This window comes from Labrus mixtus, chromosome 4 (assembly GCF_963584025.1).
Source record: "Labrus mixtus chromosome 4, fLabMix1.1, whole genome shotgun sequence".
NCBI classification, from domain to species: Eukaryota; Metazoa; Chordata; class Actinopteri; order Labriformes; family Labridae; genus Labrus; species Labrus mixtus.
Window position 1 is genome coordinate 5,666,346 of NC_083615.1, and position 13,363 is coordinate 5,679,708.

At 42.4% G+C, this 13,363-nt stretch overlaps 1 protein-coding gene across 4 annotated transcripts in view; it reads left to right on the forward strand.

Annotated features, from left to right (window-relative positions):
• The window catches only part of scaper (S-phase cyclin A-associated protein in the ER), a 55,010-nt gene that overhangs the window by 3,487 nt on the left and 38,160 nt on the right, over window positions 1-13,363 (forward strand). For 2 of the 4 annotated variants that reach the window (XM_061035350.1, XM_061035351.1), the window contains exons 2-19: window positions 1,287-1,404; window positions 2,436-2,512; window positions 3,107-3,304; window positions 5,274-5,374; window positions 5,818-5,934; window positions 6,560-6,687; window positions 6,784-7,067; window positions 7,575-7,925; window positions 9,349-9,516; window positions 9,646-9,712; window positions 9,816-9,933; window positions 10,151-10,262; window positions 10,725-10,865; window positions 11,114-11,269; window positions 11,369-11,511; window positions 11,644-11,725; window positions 11,807-11,959; window positions 13,039-13,146. In XM_061035350.1, coding sequence (XP_060891333.1) covers window positions 1,287-1,404; window positions 2,436-2,512; window positions 3,107-3,304; window positions 5,274-5,374; window positions 5,818-5,934; window positions 6,560-6,687; window positions 6,784-7,067; window positions 7,575-7,925; window positions 9,349-9,516; window positions 9,646-9,712; window positions 9,816-9,933; window positions 10,151-10,262; window positions 10,725-10,865; window positions 11,114-11,269; window positions 11,369-11,511; window positions 11,644-11,725; window positions 11,807-11,959; window positions 13,039-13,146 — 2,622 coding nt within the window. The remainder of the gene's footprint in view (window positions 1-1,286; window positions 1,405-2,435; window positions 2,513-3,106; window positions 3,305-5,273; window positions 5,375-5,817; window positions 5,935-6,559; window positions 6,688-6,783; window positions 7,068-7,574; window positions 7,926-9,348; window positions 9,517-9,645; window positions 9,713-9,815; window positions 9,934-10,150; window positions 10,263-10,724; window positions 10,866-11,113; window positions 11,270-11,368; window positions 11,512-11,643; window positions 11,726-11,806; window positions 11,960-13,038; window positions 13,147-13,363) is intronic. The other 2 variants (XM_061035352.1, XM_061035353.1) reach the window with 1 other exon arrangement.

A 13,363-nucleotide genomic window follows, 5' to 3' on the forward strand; every position in this document is an offset into this window, starting at 1 on the left:
CTTATGAGGCAAACAAGGGATATGTGTACTTTCCTTTAATGATTTAAATACTTTTGCATTACTTAATACTTATGTATGTGTGTTTAGAACATGTGTCAAATAGACTCAACACTTTCTTTCCCACGCTGTGTTGTTGTGTGATCTTTGTTGGCTTTGAACGAACGATCCTCCAAAGTTGAAGATTTCCCTCTAAACTAACTTGTCTAACATGTTTGGCTATTGTAAAGGCTATGATAATAATAATAATAATGCACTATACTGCTGACCACAATACTATTTCCACTCTACAAAATCAGTGTGCAACTTATATAAAATGGAGGTAACCATAGCAACGGGTCTAAGGCTGTGTTACCAGGAAGCTCAGTAAAACTATTTTGGTTTAAGGCATATTCTTTTTTGTTTTTGTCGACTCATACCAGCAGGAGAGCAGAGACCCCAAGTTGCATGAATCTGATAAATATTTAAACATCAACTAACAAAATCAATGATGTTATTGATAGACAATATGTCTGGTGTGGGGGGACATGCATTATTTAGACTCTGAGAGGGGGTCATTCCTCAAAAAGGTTGAGAACCCTTACTCTAACAATAGTTCATCTTTTAGTGACTACCTTCAACTATGGGTTTATTGTATTAGTGAGTATTTAAAGCAAACAGAGGGTGTATATGGGAATACTTCAAACACAAACACTGTTAACTGTTTTTGATGAGAAGAGGAAGAAGTTACAATATATAAAACTTAAGCCAAAGCAAAAAGTGGTTTTAATTTAATAGGGTTTTTTGTTGTATAAAGTGTCTTACAGTAATCAGACCTTTTCCATTGAAACTCACTTGAAGCAGTTATTTAAGTTGAACTCTGAGGTTATACAAGATTTTTCTGTATTTTCTATGAAAAAAGATGTTCAGGACAAGTTGTGTTTTTAACATTAACTATGACTCTCTTAAGGTAGCCAAATGCCTCGTCATCTAATTAGTGACGCGCATGAATGGCTGAACGAGATTCCCACTGTCCCTACCTACTATCTAGCTATACCACAGCCAAGGGAACGGGCTTGGCAGAATCAGCGGGGAAAGAAGACCCTGTTGAGCTTGACTCTACAATAATGTTTTTCACAATAGCCTAATTTGATCCTAGTCTTATCCTGGGCAGCACATTGTGATATCATATTGATTGTCACCTAAATAATCCCACATGTGTCACATCGTCATGTCATACAGCTCTGCACCTTCTCTCCTTGTGCTCCAGGATAACATTTTGGATGTTTTGAATCTTTTTCCTCTTGCAGGCATCTTTCCAGCGCTCCAACAGCCTGGACAAAGTGCGCAAGATAGTTGCTGAAGAGGGCCGTGCTGCTCGAAACCTCATTGCCTGGAGTGTACCTCTAGAGAACAAGGAGGAGGAAGGTTGGTAGCTATCTGCATGCTAATATGCTTTTTTTGTTGTATTATTGTCATTCTAAAGAGCACACAAGTAAACACGGAATAACATTATTTTGTTTATCATTTCATTATGCAGTTGTAGATGTTGGTGCTGATGTTTACTTATCTGACATATCTTTGGATCTATACAAGATGTTGAGTCGTTTTGAGCATTATAGTGACCACAGCAATTACGTCAAGTGTTTGATCATTTAAAAAAAACAAAAAAATGTTTTTGTGATATCAGCTGAGGCACAATGATCACATCTGTTGGCTAGACTGATAAATGATGAGAACATTCAGAGAATATCTTTTTTGTTAAACCCTTCACCTGCCTGGCATGTGCTTCTGTCTTCTGTTGTTTGATGGCACAGGTGGACTCACTCGTATCCTGTGTTTGATCAGTGGAATATTATGTTCCAGGCTTTGAATTTTCTTTGATAATGTAATTGTTTGAAATGTTGACAGAAAAACAACCATGTTAAGTGGCTGACTTTGAACTCATTTGTTCAATAAAACGGCTTTCTTTCTGTCATGGCAGTGCTCCATTACATTATTTAAGCTTTGTACCAAATAAAGCTCCTTTTTAAAGCAGCCTACTCAGACACCCCCTCCAAAGCCTCTCACATTTTCTCACTCTCACACTCACTCACTCTCCCTCTTCTTTGTGGGTCAGGGCAGTTATTTTATTCAAAGCTTATTTTTGGTGCTCTTGAGTTTGTGCTATGAATGCAAGAAATCTTCTGAAAGCCTTGTTTAGAGTTAAGGTGTCACATGAGGTTGTCTGTGAAAGTGCAGCTTCTGAAACAAGTCGTTTACATTTGACACTCAGTTGGGTTCACTGTTTGTCCCCTTTGTTGTTGTTTAACTTCGGGGATTTTCCAACTCGTCAACAACAAATCAAAACTTCTTCACCCTAATAAAAGATGCATGCTGACTGTTACCTGCATCAGGATCATTACTAATTGTTTACTTTAGTTACCACATATGAGCTTTGTTTTGTCCTCTCTTCATAGCAAAGTCCAAAAGCAACTCTGGTGGCGGTTCAAGAGGTCAGAGGATAAATTCTGGTCAACAAAGGAATAAAAAACAGGTCAGTATCATCTTCTTTCACTAGAGGGCACCAGTCACCAAGAGAAGTCTTTCTTTCTTTCTTTTTTTACCTTACACTGAAACTGTCTTTTTGGCATTGTTTTCATCATCCTTTCCCTGCCATATTAGATCTTAAGTCTTATGTTGGTTAGATCAACTTGAGAAAATATATTAAATTTATCAAAAGTTAACTACAACAGGCTATGAGTATGTGATGGGGCATGAAATGATGTAATGGTTCAACAGCAGCGGCCTCTCATTGGCTGGGCTTGCAAAAAGCTGTATAACCTAAATGAGTATTTTCCTGACTGTCTCACTGTTTATTGGAACATAGTGTTTTAAAGTTTAATACTTCCTGTAACAACTGGGGTAATGTGCAGAGTCTCACTCACCCTCATGTTGTCATTATAGTATTATCTATATACTCATTATTGGTTATATAAGGCATACAGTAGCTTTGGCTTGAACTTCTGCCACAGCAAACAGAAAGTAAAATGCTATGGTAGCTATATATAAACTGACTAGATATTTGCATGGCACTCTATTCAGTGTGTTGTTGTTACCATAATGTTTGGTCCATGCTTTGTCTCTACAGAATGCTGGTCTGGAAATTAAAAGCACAGCTGGTGCCTTACTGGACAAGGGGCCGGAAAAAAGCCCCACCAAAACCAGGCAGCCCCGCAAAGTAGACCTGCGTGCACGCTACTGGGCTTTCCTCTTTGACAACCTGCGGCGAGCTGTGGACGAAATTTACGTTACCTGTGAATCTGATCAGAGCGTCGTAGAATGCAGGGTCAGTCTGCGCACACATACCCGGGTGGTAATACTAAGTTCAGAATCACTAGTTCATGATCTGAACTGTTGATCAGAAATTCCTTTCATGGGGAGACTGAAGGGTGTCGGAATGAACACTAGAGGGCAACATTTAGATCATAACAAAGCTTCTCCATCCCAGTTCACATTCCTCTTGATTTCTGCTTTTTGTCAGAGGTGTTCCCTGAAGGCTCGCTGATGACAGAATTATCACAGGACTCTCTCCTTGGCTGGCTGACATGACTAAATAACGATGATGGAACAAAAGCAGAATTTTGTTTGTCATTGAGCTATTGCTAAAATAAGACGTAGCCATTCTGGCCCTTATTTGATCCTCTTTAGGCTCTTAAAATTAAGAGCTTTTTTGACTTTGCTACTACTATTTAGTGAAGCATTGTATTTTGTTTCGGTGCAGCGTTGGTATGGCACTGTGACATTTCTCCAGATCGACGTGGTGTGATCTGGTTGTTGTTGTGTTTTATTGATTTTTCTGCCATGCTGGATTATGCTGAGCATGGTTCTGGTGAGGTTCTGCGGTCAGTACCCCTGCCCAGCTCCCCATGGTGTGGTTGGCAGGTTGTCAGTGCTACAGCACTGTTCCCTGTGGTGTGATCAGCATGTTGTTGGCCAGAACGACATCTGGCCAGTATTTTTTTTTCCCTTCATGCCACTCTATCTCTCTACATCCTATTACTATCTAATAGCCATGGAGCTGTGCGCTGTACATAATCCCCTGTCCCACCCAGCTTGGCTTTAATGGACACTGATAGATGATGGAGTCATCTAGAGGGGAAGCAGAGTGCTATGATATCCCCCAGCCACAAACCCCTAGTGTAGCTGTGGGCATACTGCACCATGTGCTTGTACAATTACAAGCTAACAATTTTCCTTCAGAGGACATGTAAAAGTAAACTTTGCAAGTGTTACCTACTTTTTATAAAAAGTGACACAAAACTGTATTTCCTAACCCAAACATTTAGAATCAAAACAGTCAAAGCTGTGAATCATTAACATGAGGTCACCAAACTGATTTATGTTGTACTTGTTTGTTCTTGTTTCGGCCACAGCCTTTTACTGCCCACCCTGCTTAATGACAATGCCTCTGGAAGGTTAAACATTTTGTCATTCCTCATGAAATGTTATGTGAGGGTTTTATTTAAGGTAAGTACGCCTGTAATATGTTGAGGGCCACTTCATGGTGCCTTCAGTCACTGTCGGTTTATCCGTCAGAGGAGGAGCAAACCTTTTCCATCCTGGCCTTCATTACCAAATGAACACAAGGCCGTAGCGGTGGTCTTTGCCTGTTAACCAGCTGTAATCAGGGGACCTGCTGCCGGACACATCTTTCACCGGCCTGACTTGTCTATTAACTAAAAGCACTGTGAAGCTTTACTCTCAATTACCACTCCCTTCACTTTCCCCATCAATCAGTTGTGTTGGTTTCATTAGAGCTCTGGGAAAAAAAGCTCCACATGGCCCTCCACCTCTGGATAACAAAAACTGTCAGTCAGTCCAAGTGCAGATAAAATGCATCTGCCACTAGAAGTTTGCCTTCGCCGCTCAACCTCTAACTTCTCAATCAAGAGTTTGTTTTTGCACGTTTGTGGGCCACCTCCTGCCTGCCAATACTCTTGAACTATTTGACCACTTCCACCAGAAAGTGAATATCACACGCCCTAAGATTTAGAATACTTATAGCACAGTGCAATGCAGCATTTCAGTTTACACTTTACAAGTAATGTGAAAATATCAATACAACATCTACAAAATATAAAGCCAGGGTTCAAGTATTTCATGATTTGTTGCAGTTATTTTAGAAACCCTTAGTGGTAGTATTTAATAGGATAATACAATGTAATGAGATTGTTTTTTTTATATATATATTGTGCAACAAATATTCTGAAATGAATCCCATGCACCAGTTTTCACTTTCTTTCTGTTGGTACTAGGAGGTGTTGATGATGTTGGACAACTATGTCCGGGATTTCAAAGCTCTCATAGACTGGATCCAGCTTCAGGAGAAGTTGGAGAAAACAGACGCCCAGAACAGGTGACGTTCGATATCTTTCGCTCCTTCTCTTTCTTTAAATCTCGCTCTTGCTCGCTCCCCATTTGCATTTAATCCCAGGAGTAAAACTAGAAGTGGTGATATCTATTCTCTGGCTTTGAGTCACGCGCAGAATGGATCAATAGCCGTGGATGAAATGTAAAGGGATCCATGAGTTTATTGGCTCCTCTTTAACACTGCGACCGTAAATTGATTAAGAAATGAAATTCCCAGTGCAGCCTCCAAATTTGTTCAATTACCACACACTGTTAATCAATAAGACAACCTGAAACTTTTACTTGTTCCATTTATTGTATAAGTAGCTTTCAGTGAATCAGCCATTTAACTGATTAGGCAAAGTGTTATCCAATTCTCTGTGTTTTGAAACTAGGTATTGTAGCTTAACGTTGTTTATGTCACGTTTGCCACTCTCACTTTTTTTTCAGGCCCACATCTTTAGCCTGGGAGGTACGTAAGATGTCTCCAGGACGTCATGTGATTCCAAGCCCATCAGCCGACCGCATGGTTCCTTCTCCAGGCGCCCGCCGCACCCTCAGCTTTGGGTAAGCTCTGTCAGACATCTCTAGTTCTGCTCTGAGACCTTGCTTGCTGTGCCCTTTTTCCACATCACTTTAAGGCATTTGTTTTTGTTTTTTAATACCAACACAACATGTAATTTGATTAAAATTGTATCATAAGACTTTCTGTTATAAACCAATCAATATTTTAAATGATGCACTCTGCCTGTTTTTGAATGGCGAGCAAATGCAGACTGTGTTATCTTGCAATTCAGCCATTGATTACTGATGGCGAAGCATTTGTATAATGCAATTTGTTGAGTTTCCCACTCATTGGCCACAGAATGGGTGGAAGGTGTAGATGAAAGTGTCAGTTAAAGACTGCTGAAGCATCGGTTCAATACGTGCACGGCTCTGTAATCGGATGCTGCAGGAAATGGATATCGATCACGACGGAGGCTTGTTGTCCAGTAAAGTTCAACGCTATCTCAAAGTAGAGTGCCGGGGTGTTAGATAGGTTCTGTGTTCAGGCTGCTGAAGTATCCTACTCAGATGGAGAGACAGAGACAACATAAAGTGACATAACTTAAAAAATATACCTGCTGACAGTAGCTGTACAGGTGCATATTTCTTTGTTCTCATGCATGATGTGTGTGTGTGTCTTATTCAGCGGCCCCCCACCTACACTTGCTGCAGCCAGGCTCTCCCACTCAGGCCCCAGCTGGGCAGACAGAGTCAAGTGCACTCAGTCGGCCATGAGCTCCACCCAATCGACCAGCTCCCCTGTAGAAAAACTGGGTAAGAAATCGCTGCCTGCGTCGACCATATTGTCAGAGAGCCCAGGAAACGAATCTTCTCCCTTTTGATTGACACTGTATCTCATCTAATCTCCAGGTAAAAAAGATGCAGAAGGCTGGGAGACGGTCCAGCGAGGAAGAACTGCCAAACCTCGCTCTGCCATGGTTGCCAAAGTCAGTCCTGTCTTGGCTCATGTAATCCCAAAACAGGACAGTGCTAAGTGTAACCAGCCTCACCTTCCCCCACAGAAGGAGCAACAAATCCGTCCTGAGTGTCAATCGGAAAAGGACACGACCCAAATGAACACTCAGCAGCAAGCCCCTGTGGAGCCTGACCCACCAGAGAAGGTTGAGAGTCCAGAGAACCAACACATAATTGAGGTACTGAAGTCCAGTACTGTGCAAGGGCTTTCTCCCAGAGCCGACCCTAGATATCAATAATTAACGAGAGGTAGAGTAACACTAGACTGTTATATTAGCCACATTTGTTTTTGTTTTGGTCTCCTTGGTATTCATAGACATACCATCCAGACAGGCATATCAACTTTAGGGAAATTGATTGATTCAGAGGTAGAAAACCCATTTTGACTCTCAAGAAATAGATACTCTGTCAATGCCTTCAGACACACTCTGTGAATGTGGGTCATTTCAATTGGTTGATTTTCAAATCCCGATCAGCGCTTCCAGTTATTCAGCTTATTTAGATCGTAATTGGATGTTTAGGGCATGACAGTATCAGCTTTCCTGCATGATTTGTGTTTTTAGCCTTGAATTGTGTTGAGTATTGACTGGTTTGTTTTGTTTTTGTTTTTATTGCTCTTGTACATTGCTTGTAATATGCATGTGTTAATTGAATGTGCGTGTGTTTGTGTGTGACTGTTGGTGCAGCCCCCAGCAGAGAGTGTACAAGACTCGGGGCAGTGTGTCAACGCACCCTGCGAAGACGCGCCTCCCCCAATACCGGCTCTATCCCCTTCCCAAGCCCCAGAGCTGACCCCATCCTCCGCCTCAGACCCACCAACAGACATTACCTTATCAGTCCCGGTCCCTGCTCTGTCCCTCTCCCCATCCCCAGACCTTCCCCAGACGGAGGGGCTCAGTGCACTGTTGGCCTTGGGGGACAGTGGGGCTGAGGGGGGCGCGTCGCAGGGCATGGCCACATCTGCTCCAGGACAGGCTGAGACTCCCATGGCAGCGATGAAACTGGAGAGTGTGCTGGACCCCACAGAGCTTTCTACTGTGAGTGCTGAGAGATGGAGGAGCAGAGGGAGGGGAGGGGAGGGAGGGGGGCGAGCAGGGGTCCCTAAGGGTCCCTCACCGCCTAAACAAAGTCAATCTTTAGAAACTTCCAGACCAAAGTGCAGGCAGGACTCTGCATAGCTCTGTGTAGTGTTGTTATAGCACAGTTCACTGTGAAGAAAAGCTGTGAGTAGATGACTTTTATACTTGAGCAAGTGCTCCCAGGGTGTTCCCCAAAACTGATCCCACAACTTGTTTTAGTTATTTTGGCCACTTTTAGAAATTCTGTGCAAAAAAAGCGCTCCAGATCCAGGATTCTGTATCTAGTTTGAATCCAACTTTGTCAAATCTTAAGCAATTACTGTCCGTCCACATTAGGTGTATAGACTATTTGAAGGCGTCACGGAGTGTTAAAACACAAAGCTACATACACTTAGTCAAGGATGACTACACTACTAAATATCAGATTTTGACAGGTAGGGAATGAAAATGTGGTATACTTTGATTTCAAATCTTCTCTGAAGGCCATTTGGCCTCCAATTTAACAGCAGTGTATTCATTGACCTTGCGGAGGCTATACCCATGTGTCAGGAGATTAAGGCCCAAAGAATGTTTAAACTTCCCACGCATACTTCAAGACGTATTCTCCGAAAGAAACTGTGAGTCATTCTGTTAAAATTGCCACGCAATGAAAATACACAAATCCCCTTAATACAGTTGTAGATCAACAGTTTCCCAGAGTAAACCATCAGTTGCCTCCTTCCACCATCTCATCATCCTCACAGTTATTGTGCCCTGCATGACTCTGGAATGCTTCCTCACTCGTGAATTCTTGTGGTGGTTGTGTGGTATAATCTGTTATTGGGTGTAATATGGTGTTCCCTTTTAGCCTTAAGATCATGCACACAAGTTCAAATCAAAAGACAACTGCACGATGAAATAAATAACAATAGGTGCAATGCCTTTTGTTAAATTACAAAGATTTATGAAATATTTTATTACTTAAACTTAAAGAAAATCCTGTTTTCTTCTTATCATGTCTTCCATCTATTTAATTTAAAAAGGTTTTAAGAATATTAAATCAACATAACATTTTGCAGAAAGGAAGCAGCAAAGACTTTAGGCAAACCTGTGTCACATGATGTTATCCTGTCCTGGTAAGCCACGACAGTTGACTATCAATTAACAGTCAGGAACAAAAGCAATCTCGGAATCTGATGCAACTAAATTGAACTTCTTACTCTCTATACTTGTTTCATTTCTACATTGATGACTTCCTGGAAAAAAAAGGCCTTTTTATAGCATGATAACTCATTTCTGTTTTTCTGATTTCAAACAATCAAATTGTTTAAATGTTTGAACTCAACATTTGCGAAGTGTGAATTGCTGCGTGTGTGAAGTGCTTTCTATGCCATGTGCTCAGCCCCAGTCCATGGCAGAAGTCCTGGCCAAAAAAGAGGAGCTCGCCGACCGACTGGAGAAGGCCAACGAGGAAGCCATTGCCAGTGCCATTGCGGAGGAGGAGCAGCTGACCAGAGAGATCCAGGCTGAGAACAACGACCTGGACACTGACAACGAGAGCGACTTCTCTGTAAGATTCATCACACTCATTTGTATAGTAAATGTAGGGTGCTTTTTATTTGACGTTTTATATGTTTGAGCTGGATTTAAGATTTGAAATGTATGACGATGTATGTCAAAACACAAATCTTTACCACAGGCTAGCATTGGCAACGGAGGTTGTGGAGCGAACATTGATTGGACAGACGTGCTGGCAGACTATGATGGTATGGAGTTAAACGTCTAAATGAAAACTGAACTCTCATTTTATTGTAATAACAAACTTTGAACTGGAGTCTATTTATTTTTCCTTTCTTGACTTTCCTGTAGCCCGCGAGCCATGGCGTCAGAGCACGTCGTGGGGCGACATAGTAGAAGAAGAACCCGCTAGGCCTCCGGGTCATGGGATACACATGCACGAGAAACTGTCCTCACCATCGCGCAAAAGGTGCCGTGATTGCTCTAGCTGTTGTTGTTTTCCTTCCAATGATTTGAGCCAGCATCATGAGAGTAACAGACCCACTCAACTGCTTCCTCCTTTAAGATTACCACCCAGAACATCTTAACAGGCCCTCGTGCCAATCAGAGTATATGCATGCCATGTGCATTCTTGATAAGGGGGGGGGAAAGCAGGTGATAAATGATTTGTTCCTATTATTTGACAGAACCATTGCCGAGTCAAAGAAGAAACATGAGGAGAAACAGCTGAAGGCGCAGCAGCTGAGGGACAAACTCCGCGAGGAAAAGACGCTCAAACTGCAGAAGCTCTTGGAGAGAGTGAGTACGAAGTGCCAAGTTGACGGAAAGCACCCTTTAAATTTAAAAATAAAAAAAATCTCCATGCATGCTTGGCACAGTCTGGCTCATAACGAGAGGTTTTGTCAGCACACTGCCTGATAGAATCACAATATATTACAACCCCCTCAAATAGCACCCAGGCCAGCTGGCCGCAGACAGTCGTGAGAGAGACCCCTGGCCAAAATCAACAGCCTTTCATGAAGTTTGTTTTTGTTCCCCAGGCCATGGAAAGATGAGGGAGTCCTAGAATAAATCAGGATTAACCACACAAATACATGAAGTGGTGTGTATTGGCGTCAAACCCGCTGTGGTTCTTACTGGAGATGGTAGAAACTGATGAATTTAGAATCCATTGTCTGCGTTACACCAGAGTACGTTAATTGTTTTTTTGTTTTTGCGATTATTCACATGCTCCTGTTTGTCACTCTTCGTTCTGTGCAGGAGAAGGAGGTGAGGAAATGGAAGGAGGAGCTGTTGGAGCAGCGTCGTAAGATGATGGAGGAAAAGCTGTTGCATGCGGAGTTTAAGCGAGAGCTGCAGCTGCAAGCGATTGTGAAGAAGGCCCAAGAGGAAGAGGCAAAGGTAGAGGAGACCATACCTACGTGTGGCAGCCGACAAATGGGTCATTTGCACTCATGTCTTAACACTTGAAGTGTTCTACTCCATTTATGTACACACATTAACACTTTAAATCTTCAGATACATGCATAACCCCTGGCCTGTGCTTTTTTTAATTTATTTATTTACTCACAAATGTCCTAGTTTATCATAATGTATTTACCCTGTGTGTTTAATTTATTAAATATAATATGTGAGTGTTTCTTCTACAGGTAAATGAAATTGCATTCATCAACACTTTGGAAGCCCAGAACAAGAGGCACGATGCCCTGGCGAAGCTAAATGAGTATGAGCAGCGCCTGAACGAGCTACAGGAAGACAGGCAGAGGAGGCAGGAGGAGAAGCAGGCCAGAGATGAGGCTGTGCAGGTGCTACAAAAATAAAACGACAACAGTGATCCATCCGCTTTTTCCAAACGTAACTGTCAGATTTAGATGAAACTAAAACTTTTTGCACTCCCGCTACAGGAGCGTAAACGGGTGCTGGAAGCCGAGCGGCAGGCACGGTTGGAGGAGCTGCTGGTGCGCAGGAAGGAGCAGGAGGCTCGTATTGAACAGCAGAGACAAGAAAAAGAGAAAGCTAGAGAAGATGCAGCACGGGAGAGAGCCAGGTATGTGCTCTCAAATCTATTTATTCTATGCACAGGTTGCTGCAAGAGTCCTCATTTGAAGTCATTTTTGACGAGTTAGAGCCTTGTATCTGTGCATACAAACCCTGCTTCTCTCTGTCCTTCTACTTAAAGAGATCGGGAAGAACGTCTGGCTGCTCTTAGTGCTGCTCAACAGGAGGCTATGGAGGAGCTGCAGAAGAAAATCCAGATGAAGGTAAGTGTACAACATGCATCTACAGCAAACAAAAAAATCCCCGTTTCCCATATGACCCAAGGTTTCTGGTTTCTTCTCCAGCATGACGAGAGCAGCCGAAGGCATATGGAGCAAATTGAGCAGAGGAAGGAGAAGGCTGCCGAACTCAGCAGTGGCCGACATGCTAACACGGACTACGCCCCAAAACTGACACCTTATGAGCGCAAGAAACAGTGCTCCCTGTGCTGTGTAGTGGTATGTTCAATCTCACAGAACAACTTCAAAAGGTAGCTGTTATCATACAGATGGAATTCAGGAAGGTCATCTACATCCAAACAGGCTTTGATTGTTCTTTCATTTTTATAACATTGTTCTAAAATACATTTTCTGGTTCACATGTACAGGAGGAAAAGATTGAGACACTGCCGCTGAACAGCTCACATCTTTGTTTTGGGCAGTCTGTTTATTCATAAAAGAGCTAATAGGAAGGTGATTCAGAGGAGTTTAGAAGAGGTCACATTTAAATAGGATTTAAATGCATCGATTAAACATGGGCTCTTAAACTAAGATGTATTACTGGGCATGGTTATGCTTTTTCAAGTGTCAGGCAACAAATTTACAACCTGACACATTTATCTCTGACAGACCTGCTACCGCACCTTGTGTCCTCAAACGGGAGGGGGGGGGGGGGGGGTCTGGAGTGCAAGAGGTAATCTTGTTAAATGATAGATAACCTTGGCCAGCATCTGACACCAGAGATCATGGATTGGTCAGCTGCATGCACTTAATTTAATGACATTAAACACAAACCATTCAAAATGGGCCTCTTTCCAGAGATGGGACGAGAACATTGCTTGCCTTACACCTGCCCATTGTTGTGATCATTATTTACATATCCACTACATTTATTTGGAAGTCTGTGGTGTTTGTTTAGTCCCCTTCTTGCATTTCCCAAATACTTGACTTCTTGACTGCAATACTTTAGGGGAAGGCATATTTAGACATTTTTAAAACACTTTGTGTTATATTAGAGTATTAACATCCTTGAAGAGGTCTATTATGTTTGTTAATTTTTCCACTTTGCTGCAAGCTAAACAATAAAATACAACTGTAAAGTCAGATGTCAGATCAAATGTGATGTATTTTACAAATTGCACTTCCTTTCTTAGTTTTTGCTTCATGCTGAGGATCAGGAGAGCCAGGTCATGTCCTATTGAAAGCTGATGTGGTATATCGTTTCACCAGCGTCCCGTGGGGCTCTGTTGACCCTTTCCTGCCTCTGTCTCCTTTGTGTCCGCTGCAGTGACCTCTGACCACTGTGTTTGTGTTTGTAGATCACTACGGAGGTGCACCTGTTCAGCCACACCAAGGGCAAGAGGCACCAACAGGCCGTGCGAGACAGTAGTAGCATCCAAGGACGGGAGCTCTCTGATGAGGAAGTGGTGCGTATCACACACAACCTGCCAGGAACAAAACATCCACTCATCCTGTCAAAGAATACTGCTCTGCTGCTGCTTGTGTCATGTAAAAAAAGACAAAGGCACGGCTGATTGCTTTTATGACAAGGTCATTATTATTGTTTATGCATCCCCTTTTATACCGCCACGTCTCTTCTGTTGGCTTTGTGAGATTACAAATGGGCCTTGAAATGTACACAGT